The sequence below is a fragment of the Pavona decussata genome, unplaced genomic scaffold (assembly GCF_977016875.1).
Source record: "Pavona decussata unplaced genomic scaffold, jaPavDecu1.1 SCAFFOLD_214, whole genome shotgun sequence".
Lineage (NCBI taxonomy): Eukaryota > Metazoa > Cnidaria > Anthozoa > Scleractinia > Agariciidae > Pavona > Pavona decussata.
Window position 1 is genome coordinate 3,566,309 of NW_028145619.1, and position 19,271 is coordinate 3,585,579.

The window sequence follows — 19,271 nt, forward strand, 5'->3', positions numbered from 1 at the left end:
CAAGAAATTATTACATTCTTCCTTCGCCAAATGAACAGCACTACAGTGGTAAATACACTTAACTCACAAACACAAACATTTCAGCCCACTGAAGTAACACAGAACTTTGTTGATTCTGAGACATGCACAAAGACGTTGATGGCAGTCTACAAAATTTAAATCTCTAATAAAAACATTTTGTGTGTTATTGAAAGGAGCAATTTAATGACCAGTTCCAAAGACCACTAACGTGCTTAAATTCTTATTCATTTGTTGTTTAATCCATTTATGCATTATAAAATATTAGTTTATTTTTAATAAGCAACTCAAAGTTGCAACAAAAAGTGATCAAGGTTGTTATGCAATTATTGTTTAAGAAAAATTAAAAAAGGAATGAGTGATCTTTAAAATGGCATTTATTCATGATTAACGGTGTTGATGCTGTTACTAACCCATGAAAGAGCCGCTAGAGTGTCTTCGGAAGTGATGTTTTAAATCAGGTGACTTTCGGCCCCACGTACCGAGCCCTAGGGAATCTTGAGGCGCCGGAGACAAAGTGAGTGAAGGTTGTGCTATGGAAGCGTTATTATTAGTTTTAACGGTAGGTGACCCGTTAGGTTTAGCACTTGATTCAGCCTCGTCATCGTTGACTTTAGAAAGAGTTATTTCAGGTTTATCGCCAACGCCTATAGCTGCTGCTGTGGCAACCAGTGCTGCCGTTCCAGCGCCGCTGTGGATGCCTGGAATTTCTGAAACTGAAGTTGCAGTTCATTTTTGAAATGAATTAATATTATTTGATGAGTTTGATCATTAAAAATGAGTTATGGATGACAAAATATTTATCGGTTAAAACAGCACCAGGTTTGACATATCGGTCTTTGTTTAGATGCATTATGTTAAAATATTAATTAAAACTGGGATAAAACCGCAGAAAAAAAGCAAAAACAAAAACTGAGCAGGTTTTAAGCATTTAATTTTCAATTTCATGGCCAAGATAGTGTAATCAATCAGAATTTGAATAAATTTCCTGGAAAACACCCTCAAATGTTCATTGGATTGTTGACCACACACAAAAAAAATGCATTCATCTGAATAGATTAACACAGTTCACACTTTTAATTAGTGCCTTTAATGTAATCTACCAACAAGTACATTTTTAATTACTTTTTTTAAATTTGCTGTTTAAAACTTCTTTAATTCAATATTTGTAAGAGATATGAAAATAAATTAAAATGTGCACATGTATTATATTTAATTTTAATTACTTCATACTATTTTTTTTTAAGTGGTTGGTTAATCAAACCTTGAATAAAATCATCAAGGTTACTAACCACGTGACATATTAAAATGTTCAACACATAATAAGGCTACTGACAGTTTAATCAATTTAATATCATTTATCATTCTTTTTAGTTGAATGATTTTAAGCCTGGTTAAACATGACAACATCCGTACCAGTAAATGTTCCAGTTAAAAGAGAACAAAAAAAATCACTGTCTTATTTTAATATGAAAATTAAAGCACTCTGGATCTGAATTGAAGATGTTTATTGTAAACTGCATGCATATTGGCAAGGCCTGTTTAGTAAATCTTTCTTTAGGAAAGTTCAGTATCTCCACACTCGCCAACTGATGGTTTGACAGCTACAGGCATTGAAATTTAATCCCGGCAAGAAAGCAGAACCTAGGAACAAGAGGGACATAGTAATGTACTGCAACAGGCGTGCAGTTTAAAACTTACGTCTCCGTTGATCAAATTTGTTAACATCCTGTTGAGAGTTGGATACCACTGTGGCGGCCACACTGTCAATGATAGTTTGCGACAAGGAGGGAGACTGCACTGCCACTTGCTTGTGAAATGCCCAGAACAGATGTTCACACAAGTCTTCACTTACATTGCTACCCAGATAGGCTGACATAAACAGTTTGAAGCCTTCATAGTCCATTGGCTGCAAAAAGAAAAAAAAAATACTAAAAAATTGTTTCATGTTCACCAAGAGGTACACGTGAAAGAAATGGGATCTTAGAAAAAAAATTGTTTCTTGATCCTGTCATATTATGTCAACAAAAAGGTTTCGTTTTCAGGATAGGAAATTTATGTTCAAGCACAAGCTTTCGATTCCCTCAGTTCTCTTCAATTCTTCTTCCTCTTCAATTGTAGTAAGGGAGAAGAATGGGACCTTCAAAAGAAGGATTAGAGAGGCTTTTGAAATCCATTGCCAGGCTTCAACATTGAATCACAACGTTGGATATGAGCTCCTGGCGATCTACAAGGAGTTACAATTATCCAGTTTAGAGCTAATAAATGCCTGTACTAAAATTTCAGAGGTACCTTCACTTAAGTATTTCCTAAATGCCCAATCAGTAAATAACAATATAACATAATAGAAATTCACATGGCCCTGAAAATGACTCTCACTGACAATCAGTTTTATCAAAAAAAAAAACTGTGGCAACCTTAAAATGTTATTTTATTATTTTTTGCTAAACACTACACCAGACAATATACTTTAATTTATTGGAAAAAAAAATATCCCATAAAAATTAATGATTAAATTAAATAAAAATTAATTATACCAGTTGCACCTTTGCCTACAGTTACAACATTACACTAAGTCTATTGCATTATAATGATGTAATGATATTATTATAATATTATAATATTGCAATTATTATAACATTAGTTTTATTTTGACTATTATCGTTACAACACCATTATGAGTCGCAATCAAGGTTTTTTGTGTTGTTGTTTTAGTACATGTCGGTATTGCTGATGTCCTATTTTACTTTTTTAACATAATACTTCTTTCATGTTCATTACCTTATTTTTATCATCAGCACAGTGAGACTAAAATGTATTAATAGAAAGATGGATTTTTGCCAATCTTTGAGGCACTGCATTCTTGATGTGGCTTTACAGTTAATATTCATGGCAAGGACATTTTACTCATCACACCTTGCAAAACACGCACATGAATTGACAGTAAAACCACTGAATATGGAGTAAATCAAGTGCCTTCAGAATGCTTACATTTGTATTCAGACACTTTACAAGGGAACAACAAACAAACAGGTTGTAGGGCTGACATGTTCAATATTAACAATCACCAAATAATTAATTAATTATTATTGAATGTCTGTGCACAAAGAATTTATTAATATCAAGGTTCTAAAAAAAATTTGACGTATGATTTGAAAACAGTTCAAGGATCTTACAGGAAAAAGGAATCAGGAACTATATTTTTCCCAGAGTACAATTCAATTTATCATAACAATTATTTATTTATATTAAGTTTAAAATTAGTACACGCTTGTTTGAGGTCTGCAAGTGAAAATGACTTAAAAGTGCCAAAACCATTAACACCTATATTTTTTTCATTCAGACAGAATGTTTTCATTGATGTTATGGTAATAATCCACTGTAGGTTTTTTTTTGCAAGAGAAGGCAAACTTGTCTTATTTCATAACATTTATTTTATCTCACAATTGTGGAATGAACAATTTTGAAGACATATGACATTTCAATTACTTTGTTTTTTCAACATTCAGGACACCACACTGGTGGCTTTTTGTTTCCAAAATAATCTCTTGTTATCTACATACAAGTGTGCATGTGTGTTTCTCGTTAACCTTGTGTAAATAACAATTAAAAAAATCATAATTCCCAAACCAATGACACAATGATTTCTTCTGTGGTACATAAAATATTTCATCAGTGAAAAGGGCTTAAAGATCTTCCATGACTACAGTTCTTCAGTGTAGATTTTGATTTAGGATTATTGACAAATTCTATGATTACCGGTATAATATTATCAATGTATAATAGAGATTTTGAAAACCTGTTTTATCACTAATAATATTGATGCCATCATTATCATTTAATCAGCTAATCAAGTGAAGTTTCCCTTGAACATTGAGAATCTGAAGGTTTCAAGTTACAGAAAGTATAGATCTATGATTATATTTATTTAGTAAATGTTTGCTTCTTTTCTGTAGCTATTGTTTCTGTCTGGTGTGAAATAATATCATACAGAATGTCAAAATAAAGCAAACCTTATCGGTGGTCCCAGTGTAAATATTGACTCACATTGCACTTTATGAGGTTCTTACCAAGTTAAGATCTTATCACAGATTTTTTTAAGAGGAATTGTCAGTGCAACTTACGATACAGTATTTTCATGATTTCAAACTGTCAGTGAAACTTTGAATTTGTAAATAAAAGGCTGCATTCTTTGCAACACTAGACAGAAAACAACTTTCTCAAATAGAGTTAAATTTCTTGGCAAAATACCAGCGTAAAAACTTGCACCAAAGAAAACTCTTTTGCTAAGTATTTCAAAGATACATTTTCACACATTACGAGATTTTTTGATTTTACATAATGACTGTAAATGCATTTAACTTGAGTTCTTGTTCTAGACAGTCAGACATACATTGTATAGTTTAGGGGTGCAGTCTGTTTCACACATTAATTTTTCTTCCATTTAAGGATGGCCAATTAATTTTATGACAAAGCATTAATCAGTACACACTTTCTCAAGATGAAGAAGCTTGTTTTAATACATTTGAATTTTAAAACCTGTGGTGTTACTTGTCTGAGTCATCTACCAGTGTTAGCATCTTTCATTTGAATGATCACACTTTAAGGTTTCATCCACAGAACATGGCGGGCCATAAATCAAAGGGAAAAAACGAGGATCCGAGAAAACAAGGTTAGTAAGATATTTATTATATCTCTGAAGCAAATCGGGAGTGCAGTAAAGGAAACTTTCAAAGTTAGCTGGCCGTACAGCGAAATATGTTCTGCAAAACCGTGCGTACTAACTGAGAGATATACTGGTAATAAAGTTCAGTAACTTTTGTTTCAATGACTATTAGTCATGTGACCATTCAACTGAAAGCTACTGACGATCAGTTTCCTGTAATGCTCTTTATTATGCTGTGCAAGGTGGTTCTAACTGTTGAGTCTGTGGATGAAATCCTAAGGTGTGGCCATTCAAATGAAAGCTACTGAGCAGTATTTGTCGTGTTGTTTATTACGCTGTGCAAGGTGGTTCTAATTTTTGAGTCTATGAATGAAATCCTAAGGTGTAGCCATTCAAGGGAAGGCTACTGAGCAGTACTTGTGGTGCTGTTATTACTGTATGCTTTGGAAGTGTGTGCTAACTTTTGAGTCTGGATGAAATCCTAAGGTGTGACCATTCAAGAGAAAGCTACTGAGCAGTATTTGTGGTGCTGTTTATTATGCTTTGGAAGCGTGTTCTAATGTTTGAGTCTGTGGATGAAATCCTAAGGTGTGACCATTCAAGTGAAAGCTATTGAGCAGTACTTGTGGTGTTGTTTATTATGTTTGGAAGTGTGTTCTACCTTTTGAGTCTGTGGATGAAATCCTAGGGTGTGACCATTTAAATGAAAGCTACTGAGCAGTACTTGTGGTGCTCTTTATTATGCTCTGCAAGGTGGTTCTAACTTTTGAGTCTTGAGATGAAATCCCAAAAGTGTGACAATTCAAATGCAACATATTTAGCACAGAACACTAAATCCAGGGACTCTCTCCAGATCAAAATGTTGGAATCCAGATATGTTGGGTTTATGAAGAAAGGGGAAAACCGGAGTAATCCACGAAAAACCTCTCAGAACAAGAATGAGCACCAACAAAAATCTCAACCCATATATGATGGCAGTTTGAGAATCAAACCTGGGCCACATTGGTGAGAGGTGAGTCGCTATCTCTGCTTCCCACAGCTCTTCCCTGCTGAGCTGTTTATTATGTTGTGATAGGTGGCTGTCCCTTTTAGTCCATGGATCACAAAGTACTAAAATGTGACTATTTCCAAAATCTACTACATGGGGAATTTTACTTGTGAAAAGGTTAAAAATTGAGGTTAAAAATACATGAAACAACATTATGGATAGGGTTTTTGTGCATAAATATACAGATCTGAATGGTGTTAGAGTCATTTTTAATTAACTCTTCAAATTCACCTTTGCCAAAAACCTACGTCAAAACTTTATTCGTGAGCGATAAATAATGGAACATCTTTAATTGATAAAATGTTTTTTTTTTTTATCTAGACGACTTCTTTTAGCAATGACCTTCCCATAGCAAAGCCTAAAAATAAAGTACATTTAGTTGACACAATATCATGATTGCTTCAATGAATAACAATATCTGACCTTAGTCAGTAAATTTACTGCATGCCCCCTAAGTTAAGGCCCACACTATTTTTACCGTGCATTTTCCAAGAAATAGAGATACAACAAATAAAAAAGTTACATTAAATATGTATGTGCTGTGTGACAAACACACACTTTTTGTACATTGTCAAATGAAATAAAAATAATTATTGATGAGGATTTGAAATGTTAATTTACGAGACCCTGAAATGAAAGTAATTTTCTATCAAGGAATCACTCACTTTTTCAGGATTATACTGTGGGTAGACTCCATCACGGAATTGCTGAAGAACATCAGTCAGTCGGCTAGTCTTTGCATCTAAAAATGAACAGGTTAAAACACGTTTTAGCAAAAGAGGATTAATTTTAAGAGCAGTATGCAAAACAAAGACACAAAAACGCAACCACCACACCACATGCAGATGTAATTCTAGATTATATTTATTACAATTTGAAATCACATTGACAACCCAAGGAAAATGCAGTTCGAACACTCACAGGATTTCAATACCAACAAAACTGCCCTGATTTTGGCTTTTTCTTTTTCCTCAATAACACAGTGATTTAAAACATTTGACATAATTGAGGCTGTGGTCATCCAAGCTACGTCAAAACTTCAATTGCAATAAGAATATTTGAACTAATTACTATATTTTTACAACTAATAGCAATAAATTATGCCACTAAATGTTTTTTGCTCAGACTGAATTAAGATTTGACATTAGTGTAGGATTTGCCATTTCAAAATCTTGCCGAAGGAAAATACTTTACTGAAACAAACATGCCAAATATATTTCATGACCCCCTCGACAAGTGAATAAAAAGGCAAAGCTTTGAGTGAAATTCACCTCATTTCAGAGAAACAATCAACTTATGGAAATGCTGTCTTGTGGTAATTTCAGAGAAATAGTCTAATTGTTGTTAAGAGGAACTGAAAGCCTGATGGAGTATTTTGGCCTGCCATTGGTTCTTTTATTTTTCACAACAGCATGGAACCATTAGGACAGCCAACCAGAGATTCCCGGCTAAATCCCTTAATGATGACCCAAACATTAAAATTCATCAATTAAGCACCAAACTGAGAATTCTAGATAAAGTACATCTTCTTGTGTGTCAGTGAAACAGCAAAACACATGAAAAGGTCACGTACATAAAATGTTCAATTCTATCTCATCTGCTAACGCATGCGCAGTTACATGTAGCTGTAGTCTGCAAACCAATACAAATCAATGATGTCTTTGCTTTGCAAGCACGGCACGGATACTAGCCGTCTTCGCAAACAACTAAAGGTTATTTCAAGGGTGTTGACTTGAACATTGAAGCCTGCTTATGATACCACCGTTGAAGAATTTAAAAATCAGTTTCAAAAAGAAATTTCTTTGTAATATCTCAAGAAAATTTATTTCTAAATAGAAGGGCAATTAGAATTTACTTATCAATGCACAAAGATATTCTGACTGATAATGTCTGACATTCCTCACTCTTAATATTGAGCAAAAAATGATGATATTTTGTTTGTGTCCCCGTGTTTGCATGCCAGAAGCTATAAATATTTTATGACAACACTTAGACATTTCTAGGGATAACATTAAGTTTTGGTGGGTGTAACTCGAAAATTCCAAGAATACAATTGGTACAAAATAGATTTGTAATATCATACAGAGAAAAAAAGAGATGAATTTCAGAACTTCTCCATTCTAAAAAAGGTCCACTGAATGAAATCGTGAAATGAATATAAAGCAAACGGGTATTTGAACGAAAACGAATATCAGTTATAGCGCGGATGTCATTCAAAACCACACAAATTAACATAGCCGCGAAAAAGAGATTAAAAATCAACCTCAAGGTTTAATTCTTTACACTGTAGCCCTGCAAGGCTCAAAATAAAGGCATAAGCTAAGATTAACTGCCGGGGAAAAAATGTGGATGTGAGCTGTTCATTTAAAATAGCAAACTAAGAGACCTTTTAATAAGGCAAAGCGAAAATGTAATAATTTAGAAATGTCAATTAAGTGCAAACGTTTACAAAAATACTTTTCTAACCAAGAAATCTATGGTTCGATAACAAGAAATTTGAGTCGCACAAATTACAATATTGTTGATAGTGAAAATATCGCGAGAGAGCGCGAGCTTGTGCGTAAGCTTCAATGACAATATTCGTAGATAGGATGCAGTCATGAAAACTTTTATAAAGCGGTGAAAACCAAAAAACCGCAATGAAGTGATTCTTTTAGGGACTTTTTATAATCAAAAGAAAGAAATGATCAGAAAGCCCACTTTGGCCAAGAAGAAAAACCACCCAACCAAACCTTCCCTTGTCTTCAAAATTAAGGACATTATTGTTTATACATGAAAAAATTAGAGCAATAACACAAGCCGCCATGTTATTAAGACTTAATACTGTGCGAACATGTTAAACCGAGGCTTAGAATAATGCTGAGGTATTAAAATCCGGATTCACTTTCCCCGTAAACAATATATATGTGTTACTCCGTTCGTAATCAACTCGTTTTAGTGATATTAACATTAATACTGAGGCAAAATAACAATTTGTGAGTTTTCTCATGTGAACACCAAAGGCGAACGGTGTAAACATACACGAGACCTTCGGCTTTTGCTAGGGACCTCTTTGATTATAAATGTGCCGGCGTCTTGCGACGTATTCGAGCTTATAGGCACGGCCATCACATTGGTCTTCTATCGCGAAAAAATCAGGTAAAAGCATGTCGTATGCTAATCTCTACATGAAAAGAGACAAAAAGCATCGAAGGTCGAAATTTTGCCGTTGTGTGTACTGGACAGCATCATTCATCCGTAACGGCCAAGTTTGCTTACTATCAAACAACACCAAACATACTACAAGCTCAAGTGCCTGGTTAACCAGCGAAAAAGGCAGAATAAAAACATCTTACATTTGGTGTACTCCTGGAGCTGTTGAAACTCTTCTGGGGACAATCGATTCCACACTCCCGTCGCATTCGGACTTGCAGATGTGTTGTTCGATTGAACGACGGCCGCCATTTCTACCTTAAACAAAGACCTGCAGTCGACCGTCTTGTTCTATTCACAATCGGCAAACGTCGAGTGAGCATTGTGGGCGAGAAGGAACGCCAAAACAGATCAGAACTGAGTTCCCACGACGAGCTTCACCTGGCCATAACACACTATTAGTGTTGTAAATGTATTCACATGAATTTCTTCTCGTTTCATTCTTGGCACTGTACGAAAGTAAACAACGACGGCAGACTGGGCACGAGTAGCGTGACACGCCTGGGAGAATTTTAATAGACCTCACATGCGGTGGCGTCTGCGAAGAATTACGAAGATTTTTGTTGCATTTTTCTCATGAATGCGGCTGTTAGACTTTACCGACGCATTCTTAAGCTCCATAAGAACCTTCCTCTTACCACGAAGGCTTTGGGTGATCAGTATTTGAAGGACGAATTCAGGCGGCATAAAAATGCTACCCCAGAGCAAGTCGGCGAATTTATCCAAGAATGGAAAGTAAGCTGATAATATAATTACATTTAAGTGATTCGATACTTTGCACATGTACAGTTTCACTATTAGTTTATGTATCCCTTGTAAATGAGATTTTCTTCCGTTTCGAGAGTCTTTAATATTCAATCAATGGGATGCTCAGTGTCCGTAGAAAGTATTTACTATTGGATAGTTATGTAATCAGCTGTGGCGGATCGGTAGGGATGGTAATCATGTTAGGACGTACCTGGAAAACTCGAATGGCCTCTCAGTATTTCCCGGCGTTATCAATCAATGAAAATCAATAATCAATAATAATCAATACCAATAAATTGATTGATATTGGAAATCAATAAAAATCAAAGCCTCAAAGTTGACTATTGAATCTCGAGCTCATTATTATTGATCTTTATTGATAAGAATTGATTTTCAATGAATACTGTAAATTTGGATTTGCATGTTTGATGTCATGTATTATGATCTCATGTCATGTCTTAGCAAATGATTTAACAAAGTCTATATAATGACCAATCATTTCTATCTCAACTTTTTTTGGTAATCTTTGTATGTAATGGCCAGAGAGAACTAATAGGTTTAAGGTGCCCTGGATCGTTGGTAACTTTGACTGCATTCCCATGTTCTTCCCCTTCTTCCTCACAAAATAAAGCTTGCTTCTTCTATGTCTCTGAGTTTTAAGAATCAGATTCAAACCTTTTTAGGAGAGCATATGAACCTGTAACCAACTGAGGTTTGTGACGGCAAAAGTTCATCAAACATCAGAAACACAGGCGATGGAAAGATAGGGATAGGGCCTCTGCACAAACACTGCCAGTTGGATCTTTCACCTGCCCACGGTGTGAAATGATTTGGGCCTCACGCATTCGACTCCTCAACCACGAGTGAGCATGCAGGTTTCCCTGTTTCCTTCTCCTAATCCTCACATGTGAGGAACCAGCCAGCAGCCAGCCATTGATTATTTTACAATAACTGTCAAAATTACCACGCGCTGATTAATGCGAGCTATTGTCTATAAGAGTACAGACATAAGAATGACGTCAGATTAAGGCGCACACTTTCTCAACGGAAAAAAAGCCAATTCCACTCAAACCTTTCCCATGTTATTGTAAAAAAAAAGAAACTGAAAGCAGTTTTCTATGGTCTAAACTCTTATAGACCATAAATTGACATCATAAAATGTCCCAAACTTGGCAGTGAAACCACTTGCCTGCAGCTCGTGGTTCCATTTGAGTTTTGAACATTTTATGACGTCATTTTATGGTCTATAAAAGTGAAGACCATAGAAAACTGCCATCAATTATAATAGTAATTAATACTCCAACTTTTTATTTTTTATGCTATGTGGTCCTGCATTTTAAGTACATATTTGTAAAGTGCTTTTTTAATTAGGGCTTTTCATGATACTGAGACTTCATAATTATGTATAGTATTTTTCATATTAGTTGAAGGGGTGTACAGAATATGGCCCTAAGTGACTTTTGATGTAAGGTCAAATTCTCCTTTTGTTTCACAAGCGAATACAAGGTAATTTGGAAGGAGAATGTAGCAATTTTATCAGAAGTCACTTAAAAGGCTTTTTTCCATGTCTTTTAACTTTTTAACTTGTCTTGTTTTCTAACTGTCTAGATTTTTATAACCATTTTTATCGTAAGGCAGTTTACTGTATATTCGTAAGGTGCTGTAGAGGAATCTTATTGAATATAGTGCTATATATAAAGTAAATAAAAGTTGTTGTTGTTAATAACATGATAAGTTTATGCATCAAGTGGACACTCAGAAAAAAATCCTAGCTCCAGATGGGATTTGAACCCACGACCCTCCGTGATCTATTCGGATGCTCTAGCCACTGAGCTACTGGAGACTCCATGGTGAGCAAGGGTGAAATGTGGGTCTTTGACTAGAACTGCATCACGCAGTCACATTAACTAAAGGCATATCAGACAGGCAGATATGACTCATAACTGCATCACACAATCACATTAAGGCATATCAGAGGTACAACCATCCAACCACTGAAGTCTTATTTCTACAAAAGACTCACTTTGATTGTTGTTATTGTCTTCAGATTTATGCTGACATGTTAGAGGAACAGGAAAAAGAAGGGAAGGACTTTGGAAGTCATATGTCTGAGGATTACATGTCTAATATAAGTGAGGAACAATTGTATCAGCTCTACACACTGCATCAAGAAATAAGTGATCCATCAGAAAGTTCAGATTCAACTAAAAAGAGTTAATTGTGACAGGAAGAACATGTTCAATCAGCACTCTTTGCACACTGGAACAGGCTATCCTTCTAGAGCCTGCAAGAGCAGATACCTTTTCCTGGGCTTTTGATCATGGGTGAAACAAAAGTTGGAAAAAGCTTCTGCTCTTGCAAGCTAAATCTCTTATGACATGAAGCTCAAAAACTTCACAATATTGTTTGGAACTTAGCCAGTGGTTGGAAAACAGACAGTGGAGAAGGTGAAAATAGAAGAGGAAAAGAAAAAAAAGGAAAAGGTTTTTCTCTTCAGTCCTAATCTGTTGAACTTTTGAAATGTCAATAGTTTACAAAGACCAAGTGGAGATTTGAACTCAAGATGTAATGGTAACTTACTGTTTCACGTGGTTTGAAAGGCATTTAATTGCAGGCAATTGTTGCAGGACATAAACTATCAGCAGTCCCTTAATTTTACTTACGGATAGTGAAGCAAGTAAACCACATGAACGAGCATGAAAATTGCCTCGTGTGAGATGGGTGCAATGTGCACAAGTTGCGTCTCTTCACGGCAGACAACCTTCTCATATGCCCATGTGGTTCACTTCCTTTACTATCTGTAAGAAAAATAAAAGACTGCTCATAGTCTATGCAGGCCAAAACTAACGTTGAATAAACCTCATATAAACAGATACTGTGGCAGCCTTTTTTTTGCAGATAACTTTTGCTGGGTGTACATGGCGTTAGAAATATCATAAAAAATTATCTGGATGTTGAAATAGCATCCTCATGCTTTTCTGTATTAATGTGTGGAGCATTTTTTTATCCAAGTATGAGCAAAGAAAGAAGTGAAGATAATATATTCTTATCAGGGACCAAATCCTCTGTAGTAGGTATCTGTAGAACTCTTAGGGTCATGGAGAAATGCAAGCCTTCCCATCAAGGCAACAGCTGTTACTATATTGGGTAACCAACATAGCAGAAACATCCATGGAAGCAATTTATAAACCAGATTTCAGCATTTGGAACTTTTATTTATTTTACAATCTGAAACATCAATAAATATCACGTAAGAAAGTAACAAATCTTATGTTTACAAATTTCTTAAAAATGATTACAAACCTTGCCCATATATCTACCAGTATTTATGTGTTCTAATGTATAAAAAAGGAGAGACATTGGAACAGACCAATGCTCTATTCTTGAACTTTGATTGAAGTGAAACTGTACAATTTCTGTCATTTTTCATTTAAAATCAGTCCTTTTGTTGAAATATATTCTTCATAACCTAAACATGCACTTCTCATTGAGCTCATAAATGTTGGTACTCCAGTCTAAGAAAAAAGTGATAAAAGTAAATAAATCATTTATAATAATTTAATTGTCAATGTTATATATTGTACATGAAATAAATATTTATTATAAATTACTGATAATTAGCCCTGTTCAGCTGGCGTCACATGGCTGAACAGATTCTATATATTATGGGGTAATTATTTTAATATAGCTTAGTCCTTTAAACTCTGATATCAGCATGCATATAAATTCTCCGTAGTAATTTTTACAGAGTTTGTTATGAATCAAGTGGGGTGTTGTTTATGCACAAAAGCGCCCACAAAATCACTTACTTGGTTAAGAAACTGCAATAATAAAATGGTATATTACAAGAAAGGAGACCATAAAATAAAAATAGACTAGAATAAAACGTATAAACACCAAGATAATACAGTCAGCATTGCAGGTCGTCAGAAATTCAATTACCTTGCAGGCTATTTGTTACTATATTTTAGTGCATAGTTTCCTTTCGCAAATTAAAGTGACCGTTTAAAATGGGTCAAGACAATGGAAACAGTTTGTTGGGACTTATAGTAAAGGGTGACCATGACTGCTTAATAGAGTTTAAAAAAAATTACTGTAATAAATTAGGGACCAAAGTAATTTTGGGGACCTTGACAACTGACCTCTTTATAGAGGGTGACCACTTGACACTTAAACAGGTTTGACTGTGTGTGATTTTTTCAAATGGTTACTAGCAGAGGTTTCTTTCTGGCATTTTTCAAGTTTCAAGTTTTATTAAGTTTTTCAAACGTTACTTACAAATGAACACCGCCTGCAAATAGCGAGCTAATCTAGGCAGGCGGTGTTAAGGACATGCATTTGTATCTATAAAAGTTGTTGGGTTTGTTTATTGTAAGATTTGGGCTGCACAGAATTTTTTTTCTTAACCAATCCTAAGTCTTGTCAGGGACTATTTCTTAAACTGTTAAATATCACTGCAAACCTTAGCACCCCAGTTGATGAGCCATGATGGTATAAGTCCTCCAGGGTTATCAAAGTAATGCATAAAAGCTGAAAAAACAAAAAACAAAAACAACAGAAGAGTGGACTAAGAAGTAATAATAATGGAGCATGTACAAACAAATGTATGGTGTGGTTGAGAGGTTAGGTTCAAGGCCTGCTCTACTGGCCACTTGCTGGAGTTGTTATCATTACAGTAATCCAAATTCAACTCCTTGGCCATGCTTGTAAAAGAGCCAAGTGGTTTGCCTCCTGCCAGTTTGGATTCTCAATGGGTAACCTTTTACATCCCATTAATAACACTGCTTCTTTCCCGATTACAGTGGACTCACTGAAATGGAGAGGAAGGGGATGCTCCCCCCCCCCCCCAACCCTCATATGAAAATTTAATGCCCTCCATTCCAGGCCTTTAAAAGTTTTGGAAAAGAGCAATGGGTGTGCCCCCTTCTTAAACCCCTTCCTTGCCACTGACTGCTATTTTAAGTCTCCCCAGCCAAATTATCACTGTGACATAAATTTACAAGACGACCCTCCAGTTGGGTTCTTTCACTTAAAACTAGTTTTAAATAACATTAACTGAATATCTGGCGTGGTAATCAAGTGGCCTCTTAGAATTCAAAAGCAAAAAAAAAAACCAAACAAACAAACAAACATGGGTTCCATTGATCCTAGCTTCTTGAACTCATTAATAATTAAAAAGCCAAAGACAGAGGAAATCATGCACCGTGATGTGTTTGGATATCTGATGAAAAACTCTTGGTTTTTGCATCCTTAATTTTCCATTCAAAATCAGTTTGTTTGAGAAGTTATATCAAACACTCGTCACAGTGTTTCGTCACAATATCAAAAACCTCAAAGTTCATCAAAAATACTCCACTATGTGTCGTATTTTCAACTCTCTTCTCTGTGTTTGATATGTGATGAAACACTGTGTCTCGTGTTTGATATATTACATCATGGCTAATAAGCCTGTCTTACCTTTTGTCCCCACCATACCATCACTCTGAATTATCAGGCTCTGATGATATTCTTTGACTCTTATCACCCCACTTTTCTCAGCAGTCTTGGTGGATAAATTACTCTCAGCTAACACTACCGCAGTTGGCATGTTATTGATCTCCAATTCACGCAAGGCTCTTGTATAGATGTACTATTAAGTTAATGTAGTATCAGTTTGTGGTTATATCACATTAAGGAAAAAATTAGTAATACTTTTTATTTAACAAATAAAGAAAAAAAATTTCCAAGCTAAAATTACACTGTGCCATTCCAGATAATATCCATCCCCACATCTATCAGAATATTTAACGATCTCCCATGGGGGAGGGCTGAACATTTTCTGGAACTGCATGAAATTAGAGTAGTGAAGGCTGATGCTGATCCAGTCAAGAGGTCAGCACATCAACTTTCCACCTATAGAGTTTTCAAACTCATTAATAATTCAAACGCCAAAGACAAAGGAAAACATGCACCCTGATGTGTTTTGATATCTGCTGAAAAACTCCTTGTTTTTGCATCCTTAATTTCCCCATCAAATCAGTATGTTTGTGAAGTTATATCAAGCACTCGTCACAGTGTTTCATCACCATATCAAAAACCTCAAAGTTCGTCAAAATACTCCACTATGCGTTATATTTCCACCTCGATCTCTTCTGGGTGTTTGATATGTGATGAAACACTGCGTCTAAGTGTTTGATATACTGCGTCAGTGATGTTCAAGTAAGTCCTCATCCAGTTATATAAATGGGAATTTACAAACTAATAGGAAAGCTAGCCAGTGCATGCAGACATATCCTATTTCCTTTATTGCACTCGGAATGCAACGAAGGAAATACATGTAGGAGACATCTGCATGCATGCTATAAGAAAGCCTGTCTATCATTGTAATAGATTAGCATTTCATGCTCGGAGAAGAGAGGCAACAATTCACTCCTACTCTGCTTCATGCTGACAATCACAAAGTCAGTCACATGGGTGTCCTGTGACTCACATTCGCTTCAAGTTTATCAGCTTTTTTGGCAGGTTTTGAAAAACTCTCTAGTGGAGGAAGAGCCATTTATAAACAGGCAAGTGCAGCAAGCCAGAATTGTCCACCCTTAACTCCCCTTTTTGCTCTCACAGGCTTGTAAAAGGGCTGCTAAAAGACTCACAAAAACCTTAACCAAAACCCGGTAATTTCAGGTATAGATGCATAAAATATTAATAACAGGATACATCTCTGTTGGACATGGGCCAAGGATAATTCACATTCCAGTAGATGTTTTTCACTCCATCTTCTTCAAATTCGTAGAGTTCTAAAAAAATAATTTATTAAAGAAAACATTCATTAGTTTATAAAACTTTTACCTCACTTTAATATAAATTGCTTTCTAATAAGACTGAAAGGCCTGGGATGTAAGTTGGGATTTCATCGCAGTTGCAATGTCTTTGATCTGTTGCTAAACAAACCAGCTGATTGACAAAGTTACTGTAACAAACCTAATATAATAGCCTCCCATGCAGTCGTTTCTAGGGGACTTGGAAATATTATCTCCTCCCCAGGAGGAAGTAATATGAGTCCCCTAAAAACGACTGCATTACCGCACCTACTCCTTCTGCTATGAAATAAACATAACTTACCATTCACATAGTCATCCCACTTCCTTCTGTACTCTAAATCCATGTAAACCTGTTTGCACACCTCAGGAAGAACATCTGAAATTGATCCCATTATTTTGTATTCATACAAGCCAGAAACCTGCAGGACAGAATTAATAAACAGACAATTAACAAAAATTAAAAAAAAGGATGTCAACTAATAGGCAATGTGCAGCTCCAGAAAAAATCCATTCCAACCCCATGGAAAGTCTTCAGAAATTTCTAGGGGAGGGGGGGGGGGTCTTAAAAGCCAAAATTTAAGAAGCAAAGTATGAAGATAAACTGGAATTTCGCAGGGGAAGGGAGGGTAAACAAAAGAACTTCCGTGGGGGAAGTATGGGTATTTTCTGGAACTGCACAATTTAAAGAGATTGCATGTTGGATCTATAAAAGTCATGTAAGTATCCACTACTACTAGCATTATACTTCGTTAACAACTACTTACTTCAAAAATATGGGTAAAGGGGTTGGAAAAGTCACGGGGGGTGGGGGGGCGGTGGGGTACTCAGTAGAGTTTTGGGTGGGGGTTCCGGGGTTGGGGTATGCTAGCTGGTGGGACTCTGAAACCCTTACAGGCTATATGAAACCCATTCTTTGGTTCTGGTGATTCACCAACTATATTTTATAAGTACTGGTATAATTTGCTTGAACTACCTAGATTTCAAATGCATTTGGAATGGCAAGAATGAGTGACTCAGACAAGATTTCTGGGGAATATAATTTAGGACTGAAATGGCACTGAGTCCATTGCCTTATATATTACACACATTTTGTTAGACATCAAATAAACTATTATTATTATCATCATCAGCACCATCATTATTGTTGTTGTTGTTGTTGTTGTTGTTGTTGTTTCCTTTCACTTTATGCCATAATACAACATAACCGGGGGGGAGGGGGGGGTTTATTCCTGAAAATTTTCGATAGGGGTGTGCCGCGAAGGTTCTCGAACCCTGACCCTATTTAAGGGTAAAGGAAGGGAAAAGGGATCCCCTTTTTAAGGACCGAACCCGAAAAATGACACCCTATTCAATTACCCAAACAACAGCTAATGTGCACGGATAATCACAAATCTCTATGAAAATCGCTTTTCTAATACTTCAGCGGACACTTCAGTTTTAAACAGCCATTTTTTTTTGTAAAACATGGCCCTTACAGGCCTCAATTTAACTGATACAATTTAGGTACCCTATCTAAGGACTAATCCAGGAACGCATTGCTAAATGAAGAAAAAAATGATACCCTATTTAAGGACTGAGAACCTCAAAAGCCATACCCTATCTCGTGGCACGTACCTATATAGCCCATATATGGGAGTACCCCCCCCCCCCCCCCGGGGCAACATAATAACCAGGTCCATCATTCCTTGGGCCCAGGGTTAGAGTGAGATAAAAGTCTATTTGATGGATAGTGCCCTAATCTTAGGATACGCAATGTTCCAAGTAGTGTGATCTTCTGTAGCTTTTGTATTTTGATGTTGCCAATTTTTATCTGTTGGGTGCATTTCTCCATCCCTTTATTTACAAGTCCCATATTATTATTACCATTGTTATTATTATTATTATTATTATTATTATTATTATTATGTCTATTGAATAACTTTTCAGTTAACAATTTGTTCTGAAACCTGCTGCGGACAGTGTCTAGGCAACAGTTCCTGGACTGGGATAAAAATGTGTTTCATTGTCTTATTATTATTATTATGTGCAGTTAAAAAACGTATGTATGCTAAAATAGAACCACATAGGGCGCGCAGCGTAACCTATGCGATGTTATTATTATTATTATTATTATTATTATTATTTTTGGCCCCCATTGATTTCTTCAGATCCAAAATGTTTTCAGTGTATCATTTACTGACTGCTACTAACCTGCTCATACTTCCTGTAGATTTTACACTGAACTGATTCCTTAATCGACTCTGTGAAAAATTCACATCCATCCAGTTTTATGTTGTCTATCTCATGGGCAGCTTCCAAGAATTTTGCTTCCTCAAAACCCATTTGTATCTGTATATAAGCTTAAGTACTGTTAATCACCTGCAGTTAGAAAACAGATGAAAAGTAACAGAATTGCTCAAAACTTGTCATTCCCCAATTGAAACATATTTTTGCATACATAGCAAGCACCAGTACTATTACTTACGGTACAACAAAGCCAATTCATTTATGTGTTTTTTATATAAAATTTTCTCTAGCTAGGTACACTGTATTTTCCTAAACTCCCGATCCCCGGGTAATGGGGTTTCAGTTTTAAAAATCTCCAGTTTTCTTGTTCCTGAGAGATAACTACAAAAATGCAGTTCCTAGCAAATAACACTAAGGCAAGCCGACAATATTTAGGATGAATAGGCTTAAATATGACTTAATCTGTTAAATTAACATTGACAGTCTACCTATAAGTTAATAACGCTGGAGAGTCAATAAATATTTTTCTTTCTGTTTCAAGATTTGAACCCAGTCCTCACTCGGATACCATTTTCAA

The 19,271-nt window shown here is 35.7% G+C and overlaps 3 protein-coding genes across 5 annotated transcripts in view; 1 reads left to right on the forward strand and 2 right to left on the reverse strand.

The window, feature by feature from the left end:
- LOC146460340 (diacylglycerol kinase beta-like) overlaps positions 1 to 9,202 on the reverse strand; it is a 41,671-nt gene extending 32,469 nt beyond the window's left edge. The window contains exons 1-4 of one of the 3 annotated variants that reach the window (XM_085088474.1): positions 9,068 to 9,202; positions 6,398 to 6,474; positions 1,720 to 1,927; positions 432 to 734 (exon numbers count right to left, since the gene is read on the reverse strand). In XM_085088474.1, the coding sequence (XP_084944600.1) occupies positions 432 to 734; positions 1,720 to 1,927; positions 6,398 to 6,474; positions 9,068 to 9,176 (697 nt within the window). In that variant the 5' untranslated portion in view covers positions 9,177 to 9,202. Of the gene's footprint in view, positions 1 to 431; positions 735 to 1,719; positions 1,928 to 6,397; positions 6,475 to 6,653; positions 6,802 to 9,067 lie in introns of those variants that run through there. The other 2 variants (XM_085088475.1, XM_085088476.1) reach the window with 2 other exon arrangements.
- A 289-nt stretch (positions 9,203 to 9,491) lies between these two features.
- On the forward strand, positions 9,492 to 12,544 carry LOC146460342 (succinate dehydrogenase assembly factor 3, mitochondrial-like). The gene is made up of 2 exons (XM_085088483.1): positions 9,492 to 9,659; positions 11,719 to 12,544. The coding sequence occupies exons 1-2, from the start codon at positions 9,501 to 9,503 to the stop codon at positions 11,887 to 11,889; spliced, it is 330 nt and encodes a 109-aa protein (XP_084944609.1). The 5' UTR covers positions 9,492 to 9,500; the 3' UTR covers positions 11,890 to 12,544.
- LOC146460343 (phosphatidylcholine transfer protein-like) lies at positions 11,870 to 18,792 on the reverse strand. Its single transcript, XM_085088481.1, has 6 exons — positions 18,659 to 18,792; positions 16,770 to 16,887; positions 16,365 to 16,444; positions 15,129 to 15,300; positions 14,134 to 14,201; positions 11,870 to 13,186 (listed from the first exon to the last, which is right to left on the reverse strand). Exons 1-6 carry the CDS (start codon positions 18,788 to 18,790, stop codon positions 13,091 to 13,093), a joined length of 666 nt encoding a protein of 221 aa, XP_084944607.1. The 5' UTR covers positions 18,791 to 18,792; the 3' UTR covers positions 11,870 to 13,090.
- Positions 18,793 to 19,271: the final 479 nt, after the last annotated feature.